General features: G+C 41.6%; 2 protein-coding genes across 5 annotated transcripts in view; one reads left to right on the plus strand and one right to left on the minus strand.

Moving 5' to 3' along the window:
• Positions 1-5,738, plus strand: part of LOC112464308 (peroxisomal leader peptide-processing protease-like) — a 61,267-nt gene extending 55,529 nt beyond the window's left edge. For 2 of the 3 annotated variants that reach the window (XM_025031232.1, XM_025031240.1), the window contains exons 2-7: positions 1,135-1,831; positions 2,448-2,623; positions 2,703-2,815; positions 3,100-3,283; positions 4,312-4,596; positions 4,923-5,738. In XM_025031232.1, coding sequence (XP_024887000.1) covers positions 1,149-1,831; positions 2,448-2,623; positions 2,703-2,815; positions 3,100-3,283; positions 4,312-4,596; positions 4,923-5,011 — 1,530 coding nt within the window. In that variant the 5' untranslated portion in view covers positions 1,135-1,148 and the 3' untranslated portion in view covers positions 5,012-5,738. The remainder of the gene's footprint in view (positions 1-1,134; positions 1,832-2,447; positions 2,624-2,702; positions 2,816-3,099; positions 3,284-4,311; positions 4,597-4,922) is intronic. The other variant, XM_025031250.1, reaches the window with a different exon arrangement.
• Positions 5,724-11,722, minus strand: LOC112464318 (transmembrane protein adipocyte-associated 1 homolog). 2 transcript variants are annotated; one of them, XM_025031263.1, is made up of 8 exons: positions 11,419-11,722; positions 10,690-10,886; positions 10,313-10,608; positions 10,030-10,226; positions 9,887-9,947; positions 9,623-9,809; positions 9,409-9,538; positions 5,724-7,668 (listed from the first exon to the last, which is right to left on the minus strand). In XM_025031263.1, the coding sequence occupies exons 2-8, from the start codon at positions 10,836-10,838 to the stop codon at positions 7,516-7,518; spliced, it is 1,173 nt and encodes a 390-aa protein (XP_024887031.1). In that variant the 5' UTR covers positions 10,839-10,886; positions 11,419-11,722; the 3' UTR covers positions 5,724-7,515. The 2 variants fall into 2 exon arrangements, with proteins under 2 accessions (XP_024887031.1, XP_024887037.1); XM_025031269.1 differs by having other exon boundaries at positions 8,536-9,538.
• Between the last annotated feature and the right edge of the window lie 2,193 nt (positions 11,723-13,915).

Raw genomic sequence — 13,915 nt, forward strand, 5'->3', positions numbered from 1 at the left:
AGGCGATTTTCTTCGATAAGCGGTACACATTTTAAAAATTCCACCTCGGGACTAATTCTCAAGACTAAGAATCTAGAGAGCCGGCTTTTTCCCCGCAGCCGTTTGCGTTATCGTTTAGGTATGCGGCCGTAATCATACGGTATTTGCAAAGGGATTTCCTAGCTCGCGAACGACGCAGATGTACAAGTCATTCCTGACTCGCGCCGCTCCTCTCCTCCACTCCTGATCTCGTTCTTTTTGGTTCACCGCGCACGATGGTGACTCACGATTACGCGACGGTACAGCCGTGTTATTTTCCTTTTTTTCTATCCTTTTTCCTCCCTCCATCGTCGGCCCTTTTTATCGAGCTATAGCACCGCGATTTCACGGTGCCGTGCTCGCGACAATTAACCCTTTCACCGTTGAATTGCGCGACGAATGTGGCAGCTGTGCTCCCTGCGAGAGTATCCCCGATGTTTGATCGCTCGAGATATCTTTGTATTGCAAAACGCGCTGTTAAGTACTTAGGCTGTAACAGGTGCGACAGCCGTGTCCTGATCGGGTGTACACAGAAAAAGATCCGAAGTTTATTTAACGGGATAATGAGTTCTAAAAATCGATGAGATCTGTACCAAAATTTTATTTGCGAGGCAAAGAGAGACAAAATTGTAAATTTTATATTTAAATGTAGATACGTACATATATGTGTGTACATTTTATACGTGCTCATCTTATAATATGTATATTTGGGAATGTTGCATTAATTTTGTACCATTAAAAAAAGATTAGAAAATATCATCTTATATATACTCTTGCACTGTTAAATATTAAATTAAAGGATAAAATTTAAATCGAGTGAATTAAATAACATTTTGTTACTTTTGACTACCATATGCGTCACTACCGTGAAATTTTATTAGTTTAAAATAGTATTATTTTAACTCCATTGTTTTAGTTAAATTAACGACATATTGAATAAGAGTAGTGGCGACCTATAAGAATGATTAAAAATGAAATTTTTAATTAAATAAGTATAATTTAACAGTGTAGAGAGTAGGTATGTTAAAAGTATATTAATGTATTCTATCTTAATTCTTTAGATGTGTCTGTTTTTTTTTTCTATAAATTAAAAAACTGACTTCTTTCTATGTACAGCATTATTGGGAAGGATGGGCCCTCCAAGCAGCGCACTTGTACTCCACTCATCGATCGACAAAGATCCATCGACGTCGCCGCAGGGATGCTCTGGCATTTCGATCTCAACAGATTGGATATTGACTCACGGCGCCGCATTGGGCCCGATCATCGACAAGTCCCCCGCGATATCGAGCTTCGTCATGAATATGGTACCGGGAGAACTCACGACAGTGCCGAAAGAACTCACGAGCGAATTGAAATTTCGGATCTATCGCGATCTAGGGACCGACGATCTCCGATCGAGCTCAATTAAGGAACATCACGGCGAGATTGTAGCTGCCTGGAGGTGTTCGCTGCTGAAGAAAACCTTCGACGAGTTCTTCAAAACGTGGAACTTTCCTAAATCATCCGAGTTTGATCGATCGCTGCGGTCGGTTTTCTTGCTCATCCGCATCTACGATCCCGAGCCAATCGTGGAAACGTCGGTCGAACAAGCCTTGTCTTGTCTGCTGGACCAAGCTCCGCGAAATCTTATCCGCGGATCGTCCGTGGAAATCGAGTCGACGCCCTTCGGCAATCCCGTATTCATTGGTTCGATCGCGCGCGGTGTTATCAGTAATGTCGTCGGCGACGGAGGCTGCGTTATCATGACGGACGCGTACGCATTCCCCGGCGGCGAGGGTGGTCCCGTATATGTCATCCCGTCAAATGGGTAGGTAATTATAATGGCTCTTAGAATTCATTGCGTTTATGTGGAAATATTCTTCGCTCGGCGCGAAAGTCTTTTGAACGATTTTCTATTATTTGACAGAGTAATAGAGAACCTTAATCTGAGAACAGGTGCCTGCATGGGGGTGCATCCTATTTACATCCTAATATTGAAAAGATGAAGCTCACGTTACGTTAATTTTAATGTGTTTCTTTGGTTTTTAATTTTTTTTAAATTTATTTTTACTTTTCTCAGAAAATGTTAAGTAAATCTATATATACATACTGTTCTCAAATACTAATAATTTAAAGAACAATTAAAAATGTGCAATAATTAATAACTTTTAATTGGGATGTAAAAATCACAGGCGACCAATTATGAAAAAAAAATCAGACACCTGTTCCCGGGTTAAAGAAATTGTTTCCACCTTATTTTAATTCAAATTTAAATTATTAATTATTTATTAATGTAGTCACAAAAAATGTACAGAATTTTTCGATAATTTTAAAACCTAAGTTCTCTCTTAAGATGAGTTTAATAAAAATTACTTATCGATATAATGTACTCCGTGGCTCGTCATTTCATCATATTTTGAATCGTTGAATATGAGTGTTATTTTTTTTAGCAAACGCAGAGTTATCAGCGGGATGGTGATCGCACCGTTGAGCTGGTGTCGCGGAGAATGGGTGGACTACACTTTCGCCGCCAATCTTGCGCCGTGTGTGCTCAACATTTTACGGAAGAGGAATTCTCCTTGTTCTCCGATCATAGATCGCGAGTATTATGAAGATACAGATGGTTCGTTAATGAACGTTATTTTCTGTTATTATCTGTTACGTCCACACATGCAAAATATTTTTATTATTCTTTTTTATAGTGGTGTTAGATAAAGGCGTCGTGCTTGTTAGATGTGGAATTAATTGGGGTACAGGCATCCTCGTGCATAAGAATACTGGTACATTCCTCACGTGCTCACACGTCGTCGCGGAGGTAAAACTCTTTTTAAGAAATATTATTGAAGAAATATAAGGCAGAGAGAGAGATATAAAAACAGTATTTGCACGAAAGTAAAAAGATAGAAAATACGAAGTACATTTTAGCACGTAACATAAAAATATTGAATTTATTCTGTGCGATAAACTCGGCGTGTGACAATATATTATCGGATTATCAGCGGATTATCAATGTGTTGCCGGAATATTATCGGAAACGGTAAACTTTTTATACGTGACAATATATTATGGCAAATTGTAAGTCAAGATGAATTATGACAGGCGCCAGAAAGGGAGATATCGATCGTAATGAGGCCGGACAAGCCCAATTTACGTGTCCAGGCAAGACTGGTGTACAGAACACCGGAGAATCAACCCTATGACGTCGCTGTATTGAGGGTGAACCCGCAACACATGGATCCCTCGGTGAGATCTATACGGTTGTCCCATGCTCCAATTTTAAAGGGTAAGTACTTGGCGTTGGCGATTTTTTTTTATTTCATCGAAAGGCAGTTGGAAGCGACACGTTAATAATCCCAACCGCTTCAAATTGTTACCATTTGAACCGACAGGTATATTGTAGCTTATTCTCGTGGCTTTTCTCGGAATAGAAGGAAATTAGTGGTATATCCAGCAGCGTGTTAAGCGGTTTCCTGGCGCCTTAACGCCAGGGACATTGACCTTCTTTCATCGGGACAGAAATAGCGTATAATTGTGAAAAATTGGGTCAATTGATGATCGTTGGGGATGAAATTGATATTTGGCCTCCTTCTTCTAACTTGGAAACCAACCATAAGTCATTCCATTTACTTGATCGCAATAAAAGTCTATTATCACACGTTCCATAAGAGCTTTATTGAGCACGTTACGCGAGCAGTGACGCAGAATTTTCAAAAACACCCGCTTTGCGAGCAAAGACGGATTTAATATCCAAATTATTGTCTCGTCATAAATTAAAGCAATCATTTAAAGAAGCTGATGATTTCATTGGCAATCTCTTCGGTTTCATTATTTCTCAATTATTAATTTAAGCGAAACACTTTTCGTTTAAAGTATTACAACGTCGAAACTTTAATTGATAAACAAGCGCGTATAAAAATAATTAAGTCAATTAAAACGAATCATACAGGCGTCATGTGTATCATAATTTATGCGTTAACTCTGCGTTACTAATTGTAAGGCGAAAACATCTAGCACGATTACTGAGATGGGATTTATTAGACCTGAGCGAATCTAAAAGATCTTAAATCATAATAAAATACAATTTTTAGACCATTTCAAATTAAATTTGAACCCAAATTATACCAATAAAATTATCAAAATTATTTATAACTTTTTTTCATTAAACAGAGCAATTGTGAAAATAACACATTCTTATAATAACTAGAGTTTGTCACCCCCGTCTTAGTAATACCTAAAGTTAAATCGCATTAAACTGTAGCATTCCAAATACTTGATTAATCTGATCTAACAGGTGCAAAATCTCGCTTGTAGGTGAACCGGTGGTCTCCGTGGGATTTCCGTTCTCCTCGTCCATTCGGCCGACCGTCAGCGGTGGCGTGGTCTCCAAGTCGATGAACTGCGCACTCCTGACGACCTGTTGTGCCCAGAGCGGTACCAGCGGCGGACCGATCGTCAGTCGAGCGACCGGTGACATGCTGGGAATGGTTGTGTGCAACGTGCTCTCCTCGGACGGCACCGTGCTCTACCCGCGGATGAGCTTGGCGGTGCCGGCCGCCACGCTGAGCGGGCCCCTGCGGGAATACTTGCGCACTGATAGTCAGTAAACAAATCTAAATTGACCCTGACGATCTAACGACTATACAATTTGGACGAAATGGACTGTAAGCCTTCCGTGCTGCAGAAACAGGCGAACGCTACGAAAGTTGTGCGTTCAAGCGGATTTTTTTATCTTTTCTGCAAAACCCAATCTGTCACAAATAATATTAAACTATTCATGTTATACTTAGGATCAATTAAGACTGCGAAATTATTTCCTTTAACTTTTACGAACGTTCCACCGCTGAGACTACACGAACGGCAAAATGCACGAAAACAGTTGATGAAAAGCTGATTTATCTTTCTCTTTTGTCTTTTCCTTGCAGATCCCGATGTGCTCCGAGATTTCACGTGCAACGACGCGGTAGTGCACAAGATTTGGAACTTCCACCCTTTCCTGCCAGCTAAACTGTGAAAAGAAGGACGCGAGATAAACCTCTACAGCATAATCCAAGCTCTAGGTCTGACCAATTAATGGAAGACTCTTTGCTATTCAATACGCGGTTTTTGTATTGCGATTCTGTACATCGCGGATAAACATATCGGACTGTTTGTATTGCGGAACGTTTGTCTCTGAGTCACGCTGGACCTGCCGATTTCAGGCTTGAGCATAATCTCGCGTCGAATCTCGTTGAATAACGTACGCCATTGACCGAGTTTAATGCAAAGAGAAAGTTTTTCGTGACGTCAAATGCGGCGATCAGCGCGCAAAGCGACACGAGTCAACGATCCCTCGGGTACACGTTGAAGACTTTTGCATGAATAATATTCACATCGTCGCATCTAGAATCTTCGAACGATGCTCGATGCTGGTGTACCTTGCGAGAGCTGCGTTTATATTAAAAAGAAGAAGACACGTGATTCCAACAACATTCCTTTTCAGATTTGCATACATCATGAAGCTATTTGTAAAACACTATTACGCGAATTTTATTTTTACACTCGTTTTATCATCTAACAAAAGCTCGTACAATGGAGATTTATATTTCTCTGTTGAGGATAATTTGTATTAGTTAATTATATAATTAATTTGCTTTAGTACTAGCTAATTATATTTAATCATTATCTAATTTATATTAGCCATCATGATAAATCGAGGGGCCGGATAAGATTTTCAGGAAATTAAATTGAATTGTCATTCATGTTTATTTTACTTTTTTTAAAATTAGGTATAGCTATACGACGCGGTCACAATATATTGCCTTATACACTGCACTCGATGCTTACAAAAGAATCACACGGTCAGACGACGCAGGTAACATTCGTGGAGAGTGCAGGGTGACGGGATAGTCGGAGATGGTAAAAAGCAATTGCAATTGACAGAGAGACTCATTGTGTAACATCGTTCCACGCACACCGTTTCGTATATACAAATTCGAACGAATTTACGCTAGAAAATAAGTTACGTTGTATATCACTATTAATTTTGCTCCTTCCTGGATTCCCTCTCTCCTCTAATTTTAACGTAGGAAAACGGAGGAATCTACGTTACAACCTCATGAACGCGTCTTCGAGAATGACGATAGCGGACGCTAATTTCATATTCCTTTTTATCTTTTATTTTCCCTCCTCTTTCCCTGCGCGAGACGAACGTCCAGGTGAAAAATGCGGGCAGCGCAGGAGCAAGTATCCTAAAACCTGCCAGTTGTACGAATTTAATTACGATACGGAGATACGTATTATATTGATAAATATATATTATATATATTATATATATAATATATGTATATATTAAGATATATAAATAGTACGATCCTTTACACTAGAATTACATATCATGTATATACATCATGGATGGAGTCTTCGTAATTATTGGAGCATTTGAAGAGTTTTTTCTTTCCTTAAGTCTAAAAATTATCTCCGCGCGACGTTTAACTTTAATGACTCCTATTGTCCCTTAATCGATCTAATGATTTTTCGATGCAAAAGTAAGAAAATAGCGAGTGTCCGGCTTGTCGTCCGCGCGCCGCTTCGCCGCGCAACGAGGACTTTCGAGCGATACGACGACGTCCACTTTGGACGGAGAAACGATAAGCAAGTTTCAGAAGTTATAAATCTAAGTGTTTTGTCCGCCTTACTAGGATCCACGGCCGGCGCACCAACTTGCAGTTCTCGATACAAAACAATAGCATTTATCGACGGGGATGATACGTCGTGATGATGATCGCACCGTGCGTATAGGGCATTCTAAAAGTCGCATGTATTAACTACGTTAGTCTAAGGCATTCAGAAGTGAATTTGTCTTTAATTACTATTTTTTACTGATTTTATGTCTGGATAAAAAATACATGTGAAATGGGGATGAAGAGAGTCACGGTAAATGAATCTGCGATCGGGAGGAAGTATGCGAATCCTAGAATGACCTACGTCTTGTACTTACTTCGAGATAAAAATGCGTAACATTGCCGAAAAGAATATTCTTTTTTCACGTGCACAGTAAAAATTCATTTGAGATTCCAAAGTCTATCTAAGTACAAAACTAATGTGAATTAAAATATGCTACCTCTAATCATCTTTCCGAGAATTCGCCCTAAATGAAGCAAACTAAAGCTAAACTGGAGATTCCGAGTTTTGCGAGATTTCTTCCAGCGTTTCGTGATCACAATTTGGGCATCAGCGCCAACTATCACATGGAGACCAAAAAGCATCTGTATTTTTATCCGTAAATTACGCGGCCCTAAAAATACTTGAGGGCGACTAGAATCCTTCCGTTGACTTACAACAATCGTACCTCACTCCAAATCCCAAACTTCTTTCGCATAACACGCTTTTTTTTCGGAAAAAAGTAACAAATTTCTCATTTAGAGAGGATCTCACGAAGCTCTTAGCAAAATTGCAATTTGATCGTCGAGTAACTCGTACTCAGGCTCGTTCTGTTATTTTTATAGCGCACCCCCGAATCGATATGAGCGATACGGCTCATTGTTGGTAACCATTCGGCGGATTCGGCGTTTCTTGACTGTCTATACTGTAACCGGTAATACTATCTGGGCTTTGAAGAGACGCCGCGTAGAGCGGGTTGATTGGCGTAGCGTTCGTGTCGAACTGGGTCGAGTCATAAACACTGTGATTCTGTAAAGAGAAAAAAATGAACATTTTCCGCTTTGCATTTATCAAGGCAGATCCCTAATCAGTCAATCGATTAATTAATTAAGAGACTCCTCCTTCCTCTTTCCTCCTTCAGTGCAACCATATTGAATTACGATGTCGGAAGCGAGAAGTCATGTGATCTTTTTTCTATATGAAGTAAAATTCGCGCATTTATCGTCTCCGACATCATTATTTCATATGAGTGCCAGGAGAGAACAGAAGCTTTAAAGACGTTATTGTGAAGCTGACGTAACGATCATTATATTCCTGCGTAATATGCGAAAGCGTTTATACAGAGAATCGCAAAAAATACATGGATGCTGATAAATTCTGCGATAATCCAGCCAGAAGCACTTCGAAATAACTAAACATCGAATTACGCGCGTACTATTGCAACATCGAAGCATATTGGTGCAAACAGTGTACATTGCACGCGTAACAATAACAAAATATCACTTGAAAACATTTACGAGAGATTCCATTCGTAAAAAAGGCAGCAGAGTGATATCGTTGCCGAGGGAGAGATTGCCCGAAGTTATAGTTGTAAATAAATGAAACCAAGTGCATTGACTACAATATGTTTAATTGCACGACCATTTCTAAACATGCTATGTACAGTTAGATGAAGCTCTCGAATGGTACCTCACCATACGCGTCATAATGCATAATATAGGGATCAATAAGTAACAAAATCAACGTAAAACCTAAAAGATTATCTACGATATGTACAGATACAGTGAGCCGTCTGCGATATACATATAAATAAGCTATTTACAAAGATTCAGTTTGCGTATACAAATCTGAATCTGGGAAGGAATCGGGATTTGCGTCACTCTTTTTATGTTTCACAAATTTCGGGGATGTTATGGATAATAAATAATCGCTTAAGCCACCTGACTCTCCTTCTTGCGAATCATTCTTGCTCTTCCTGCTCGCGCTGGTAAAGGAAGTTGCTCTAGGAAGTAATTGCTGCGTGACGTTTGAAGGGTCAGATAAATCAGGCGACATATCGTCCGAGAAAGTTTTAAAAATCTCGGTGCCGACACGCGTCATTAAATGGCTCAGATCCACGCTAGCGGCACCGTCTTCGACTAAATTGTCAGTGTCAGTTGTCTTTAGAGATTCTTGGGGATCTTCCGTTTCGATTTCGCGCGTCCCGCTTTCCAGGATGGACTGTAAGGTATTCTCTAACGCTGGAGCTTGAGATATCTCCGAGGAACCATCATGTCGGTGTGAAATATTCTCAATCACGGCCGCGTGATCTACGGTTGTTTTATGCGATATACTCTCTGAACTACTTTTCCTCGTTTGAGAATATAGATTAATTTTGCTGTCAATTGTGTTTGGCTTGTAAAAGAAGTTACTAGCGGTATCGGTCGAGAGAAATAAATTTGAGATGCTACCGGGACTGCCGTACGTAACAGGAATGGGTTTTCGCGTCGGACTGGAGAGCCTTAGGTCTGGTACACTCTTTTGGATAGCAGCGGACTTAATTAAGGGGTAATCAGCCACCTCCGAGATGCCTTTTTGTGCGTTGGGATCTCTACCAAAGCTTCCAATACCGGATGTCGAGCAATATGGCTTAACTGGTGAACCGAAAGTGCTTGAGTCATTATTTTTGGGATCTTTAGCGGATGTTAAGGAATAAAGTGAAGCTCCCCGTCTGGAGGATTTCAGTGCCTGGGAATCATATAGCGGTATGTGAATAGACGGAGTATGGACCTGATAGATGTAATCGCTGTCGGTTTTCAAGGATGAAAAACTCTGTTGGTGCGGTAACGACACAGTGTCTTCGTCCATCGCGTCGTCCACTTGCGCTTTGTAAGAGAACATTATCGAAGGTTGCGAGACCCTAAGACAGAACAATTTCCAAAATGTATTCGCGCGTGACAGGACGATTGTTCGAGTTGCACATTGCTAAGCAGCAGTAACTTACCCGAAGAATTCCGACAGGAATGTATGGTAAACCAAAGGGGTAAAAAGGGTTAAATAAACCGCTGCAGTGAAGTCTACGATGCATAATCCTACCGGATTTTGCGTGTAATTTAAAAAGCCTGCGCCAATCGACTGTACTAGGTCCAACGTCGCTAGCATACCGGCGTAAACATAAAAGCTTTTCCGTGCTGCAACAGAAAGCGTATCACGTAAAAATCGCAATCAGCGATGAAGCATCGTAATCTATGTGATAACGACTACTTACTAGGAAGTGCTAGGCGGTCCCGCAACCGTGTCCATGGCAGTATTAATATGAAGAGATATATCTAAAAACAACACAGCGATGTACTCTCAGTGATCATGTATCGATCTTCTCTGGTAAGGAAACAATACCGTGCATAAGCGTACCGTTGTGAAAACGAGACTGCTGCAAAACCAAAACATCATACCGCCGTGACCGAATACGTAAAAGTCGCGGCTGGGAATATGAAATGTGTCGTCCGGCAGGACCAGCTCCAGTGTTCCTTGGGTGATCGTGAACGCCAGCGCTATGAGGGATGTAGCGAGTAATACTCTACGAATACTGGAGCGGCTGTCCAAATGACCTGAAACACAGACAGCGAGATTCGTGATGTGTTAGCAAAAAAAAATACATATCACCTTCCTTCTTTCTCTCGTGAACGTCACTCACCAAACGCTAGACCAAATATAACTACGCTCATCTCGGTGGAGAGTAGAAAAAATCTCACTGTGACCCATAGGACCTTGTCGGCCTTGCCGCCGACCGTCGCCGCCGCGTTCACCGTCATCGACACGACGCATCGCACCACTGATATAACTACGTTACAAATGACCAGACCGTAAAACGCTAAAAATATCGGACTACTCGTTGCGCGTAACTTAAGCCTCGCTCTGTTGAACCGCATCGCGATGAACAGGAGAAACAGGAGATTCGGCACCAGGATGATGACGTCCCATATGCGCACTCTGTGAAACAAAGAATATGACGGATCATCATCTGGTAGATCGGGATCGTTCTGGTCGCGCGGCGATCGCGTGCGATCTTACCTGGAGTCCTTGATCTCCTTGTACAGGATGAGCTTGCAGAAATGCTCCTCGTCGTCCATCGCCGTGCTCGCATTGGGGATCATAGTACTGCTCAGGTCATACGTGTGCAGCCAACTTTCAGACACCTCCTCCCTCTCAGCGCCGTACATTTCCTACCTTCTCAAGCGTTGCGCTCGGATCCTCCTCCTATAGTTTCACTGACGAGGGGGGAGAACAAGGAAACGTCAAAACAATGACGATTACGGTACAGCTCGTCCGATAAAACCATAAGTTCGGACAGAAACGGCCGACGACTAGCGTAACTAGGACAAACACGCGGTTTCTAAACGTCGCGTTACCTCGAGCGACCCGCAGCTGACGCGAGAAAGGGAGAGAAAATATCGCGGGGGAGCACTAAAACAAAGCCAGGGTTGCGCGACCAACATAACCTAAAAGAAACGTTCTCGAATTCGCTGGCATCCTCGGTGATTTCGATCGCGCGACGGGCGCGGGAAGCGACGGGATCGCGATCGAGGGGTTCGCGGGGCCTCTCCTGGGCGAGGGCACGAGTCTCGCGGTCGATACCAGGGGGAAAGAAATCGATAAATAGCTGGCTATTGTGTAGCTGTCAAACTGATCGCTCGATTCGCGCTCGGCGCGACGACGGACAACAACGGGGACGTGACGCGTTAACCCGAGCTGTAACCGACTTGGCTAATTAGATGAGACGGCCGCCGTTAATCGACTTACCGAGCACGAGGACGTCGCTCTCATTTTCTCCCTGGGAAACGGCGCGTTCGTTCCAGCCAGCCGAGGCAAACACTCGGTGCGTGACGGACGACGGACTCGCGCTCGCGTTCGCGTACCTTGCGATTCTCCTTTTCCGCCTTTCCCGTCTGCTCCGCTCTTTCTCTCTCGCTCTTTCTCCCTCTCCCGCTCGTCTCTACCTTTTGTGCTTTGACTCTCTCTCTCTCTCTTCCTTTCGTATGTTTGCTCAGCTTGCTGTCTCCCTTCCTCTATCGTTCCACGCTCACGCTTTCAATGCAATCGGCGTTGCGCTCATGGTATAAATACAAGGGTATGCTCATCCCGTGGACACCCACTGCGCAGTCAAAGTGTGACGTCACACTCGGCTAGAATCTGATTGGACCCATTGGACCACAATTAAATATGGCCCTGGTGCTTGTCGTTTAGATCCGGAGAAACGTGATTGTGGACATTAAGTATGCAATGTCCTGTTCCGTGAAAGGTTGTGGCAATTATTATCGAAAAACAAAATTGCTTGACGGAAACAGCATAAAATATTTTTCGTTTCCGAAAGATTTTACGATCGCAGCTAAGTGGCTTGCAGCATGTGGAAAACAAAACGTTAACCTCAACGTTAACATTAAAAAAAGTAAGATTTTATATTTCTTGTAAATGTACAAATATAATGAAGTGAACTGCATATAATTTTGTGTTTAGGTATGATATGTTCCCAACACTTCGATGCATCATGCTTTGTACAGCCGTCGAAAGAAAAGTCCCTTTTCTATGCTCAAAAAAGACTGACAAAATTGAGACCAGATGCAATTCCTACGTTGCGTTTAATGTGTGACGCGCCGCAAATGGAAGCTGTTCGTTATAATAAAAGATCATTGCCATTAATTGATACGTCGGATATGTCAGAATTAATATGCAATGACACATCAACTTCGAAATTAACATGCAATGACACATCAACTTCGGAATCAACATGCAATGACACATCAACTTCGGAATCAACATGCAACGATACAGTGCTATTTGCCACATTTGGCGATGATATACCTGTGTCAAAAGAAATCCAGTCGATCAATACTATAACAGCGTTACCATCTACATCAAAGGATGTAACTGCTCTCTTGAAGAAACTGTGAGTTACATACTAACATTTAGAAATTTTTCAGGTCATTATATGAAAGAATAATGTTGGTTTTTATTGTTTACTTTCAGTAATAGTGTTGAAGAGCAATTAGCAGCAACACAAAAGAAGTTGCTTATGTACAAAGAGAAAGAGAAGAAAGGCGACGAAAATGCGGAAACAAAAATATACCAGATACTCGGAAAAATATTTACTCCGGGGCAAATACGGATGTTACTAAACCCGTCTAAGAAACGTATATCATGGTCTCCAGAAGATATAGCAAGTGCTATATCGTTACGATCTATCAGTCCGAAGGCATATCGCTATTTAAGGAATGTTTTGCAGATACCGCTCCCTGGTCCATCAACGCTCAGAAGGTGGGCAAGTTCTATCAAAGCAGAAACAGGTGTTATATCGTGTGTGCTCGAGTGCATGAAACAGAAAGGGAAATGCTTAAAAGACTCTGAAAAACTGGTAGTGGTAACATTCGATGAGGTCTATTTATCTAATAAAATTGCTATAGATCGCAAATGTGAGCAAGTCGTTGGACCTCACAAGACGTGTCAATGTATCATGGTACGAAGCTTGTTTTCCAATTGGAAGCAGCCAGTGTATTACAACTTTGATGAACCTATGTCTAAGAGCACGCTTTTGCACGTTATTTCGGAAATGTATAATATAGGCTATACGGTTATTGCTGTGACGAGTGATATGGGTTCGGGTAATATGGGATTGTGGTCAGAAATGGGAATAGGAATTGCACCTAAAAAATGTTACTTTCAGCATCCTGTTTGTATTGAACTCAAAGTTTTCGTATTTGCAGATATGCCCCATCTCGTTAAGCTGGCGCGTAATCATTTCCTCGATAAGGACTTCAACGTTAACGGAGTAATTTTAAGTAAAAAAAGTTTAGAACGGTTGTTAGCTATTAATATTAAGGATTTGAAAGTGGCGTACAAAATATCTCAGTACCATTTAGACCTGCAAGGTACTGAGCGACAAAAAGTACTCCCAGCTGTGCAGCTACTGTCTGCCACTACCGCTGCTTCATTACGATGGTGTGGACAAAAAGGTTTTCTCGAAAATGTAGAGTGGGTGGAAACAGCACGTATGATCAAATTGTTGAATGACTGGTTTGATATATTCAACTCAAAATCGATGTACGGCAACCATTCAGGAAAAAATGCATATGGCAAGAACTTAGAGGAACAAAATGCAATACTTCACGAAATGACGTCTTTCATGTACGAACTAAGAGTAGGAAATCACAAAAGTTTGATGTTATTTCAGAAAGGGTTCATCGTGAGCAGTAATTCTTTGGAACAATTATTACCGTATTTAATTGAGAAGTATTCCACGGCT

This window comes from Temnothorax curvispinosus, unplaced genomic scaffold, assembly GCF_003070985.1.
Source record: "Temnothorax curvispinosus isolate PA1 unplaced genomic scaffold, ASM307098v1 QBEX01001491.1, whole genome shotgun sequence".
Taxonomy (NCBI): Eukaryota; Metazoa; Arthropoda; class Insecta; order Hymenoptera; family Formicidae; genus Temnothorax; species Temnothorax curvispinosus.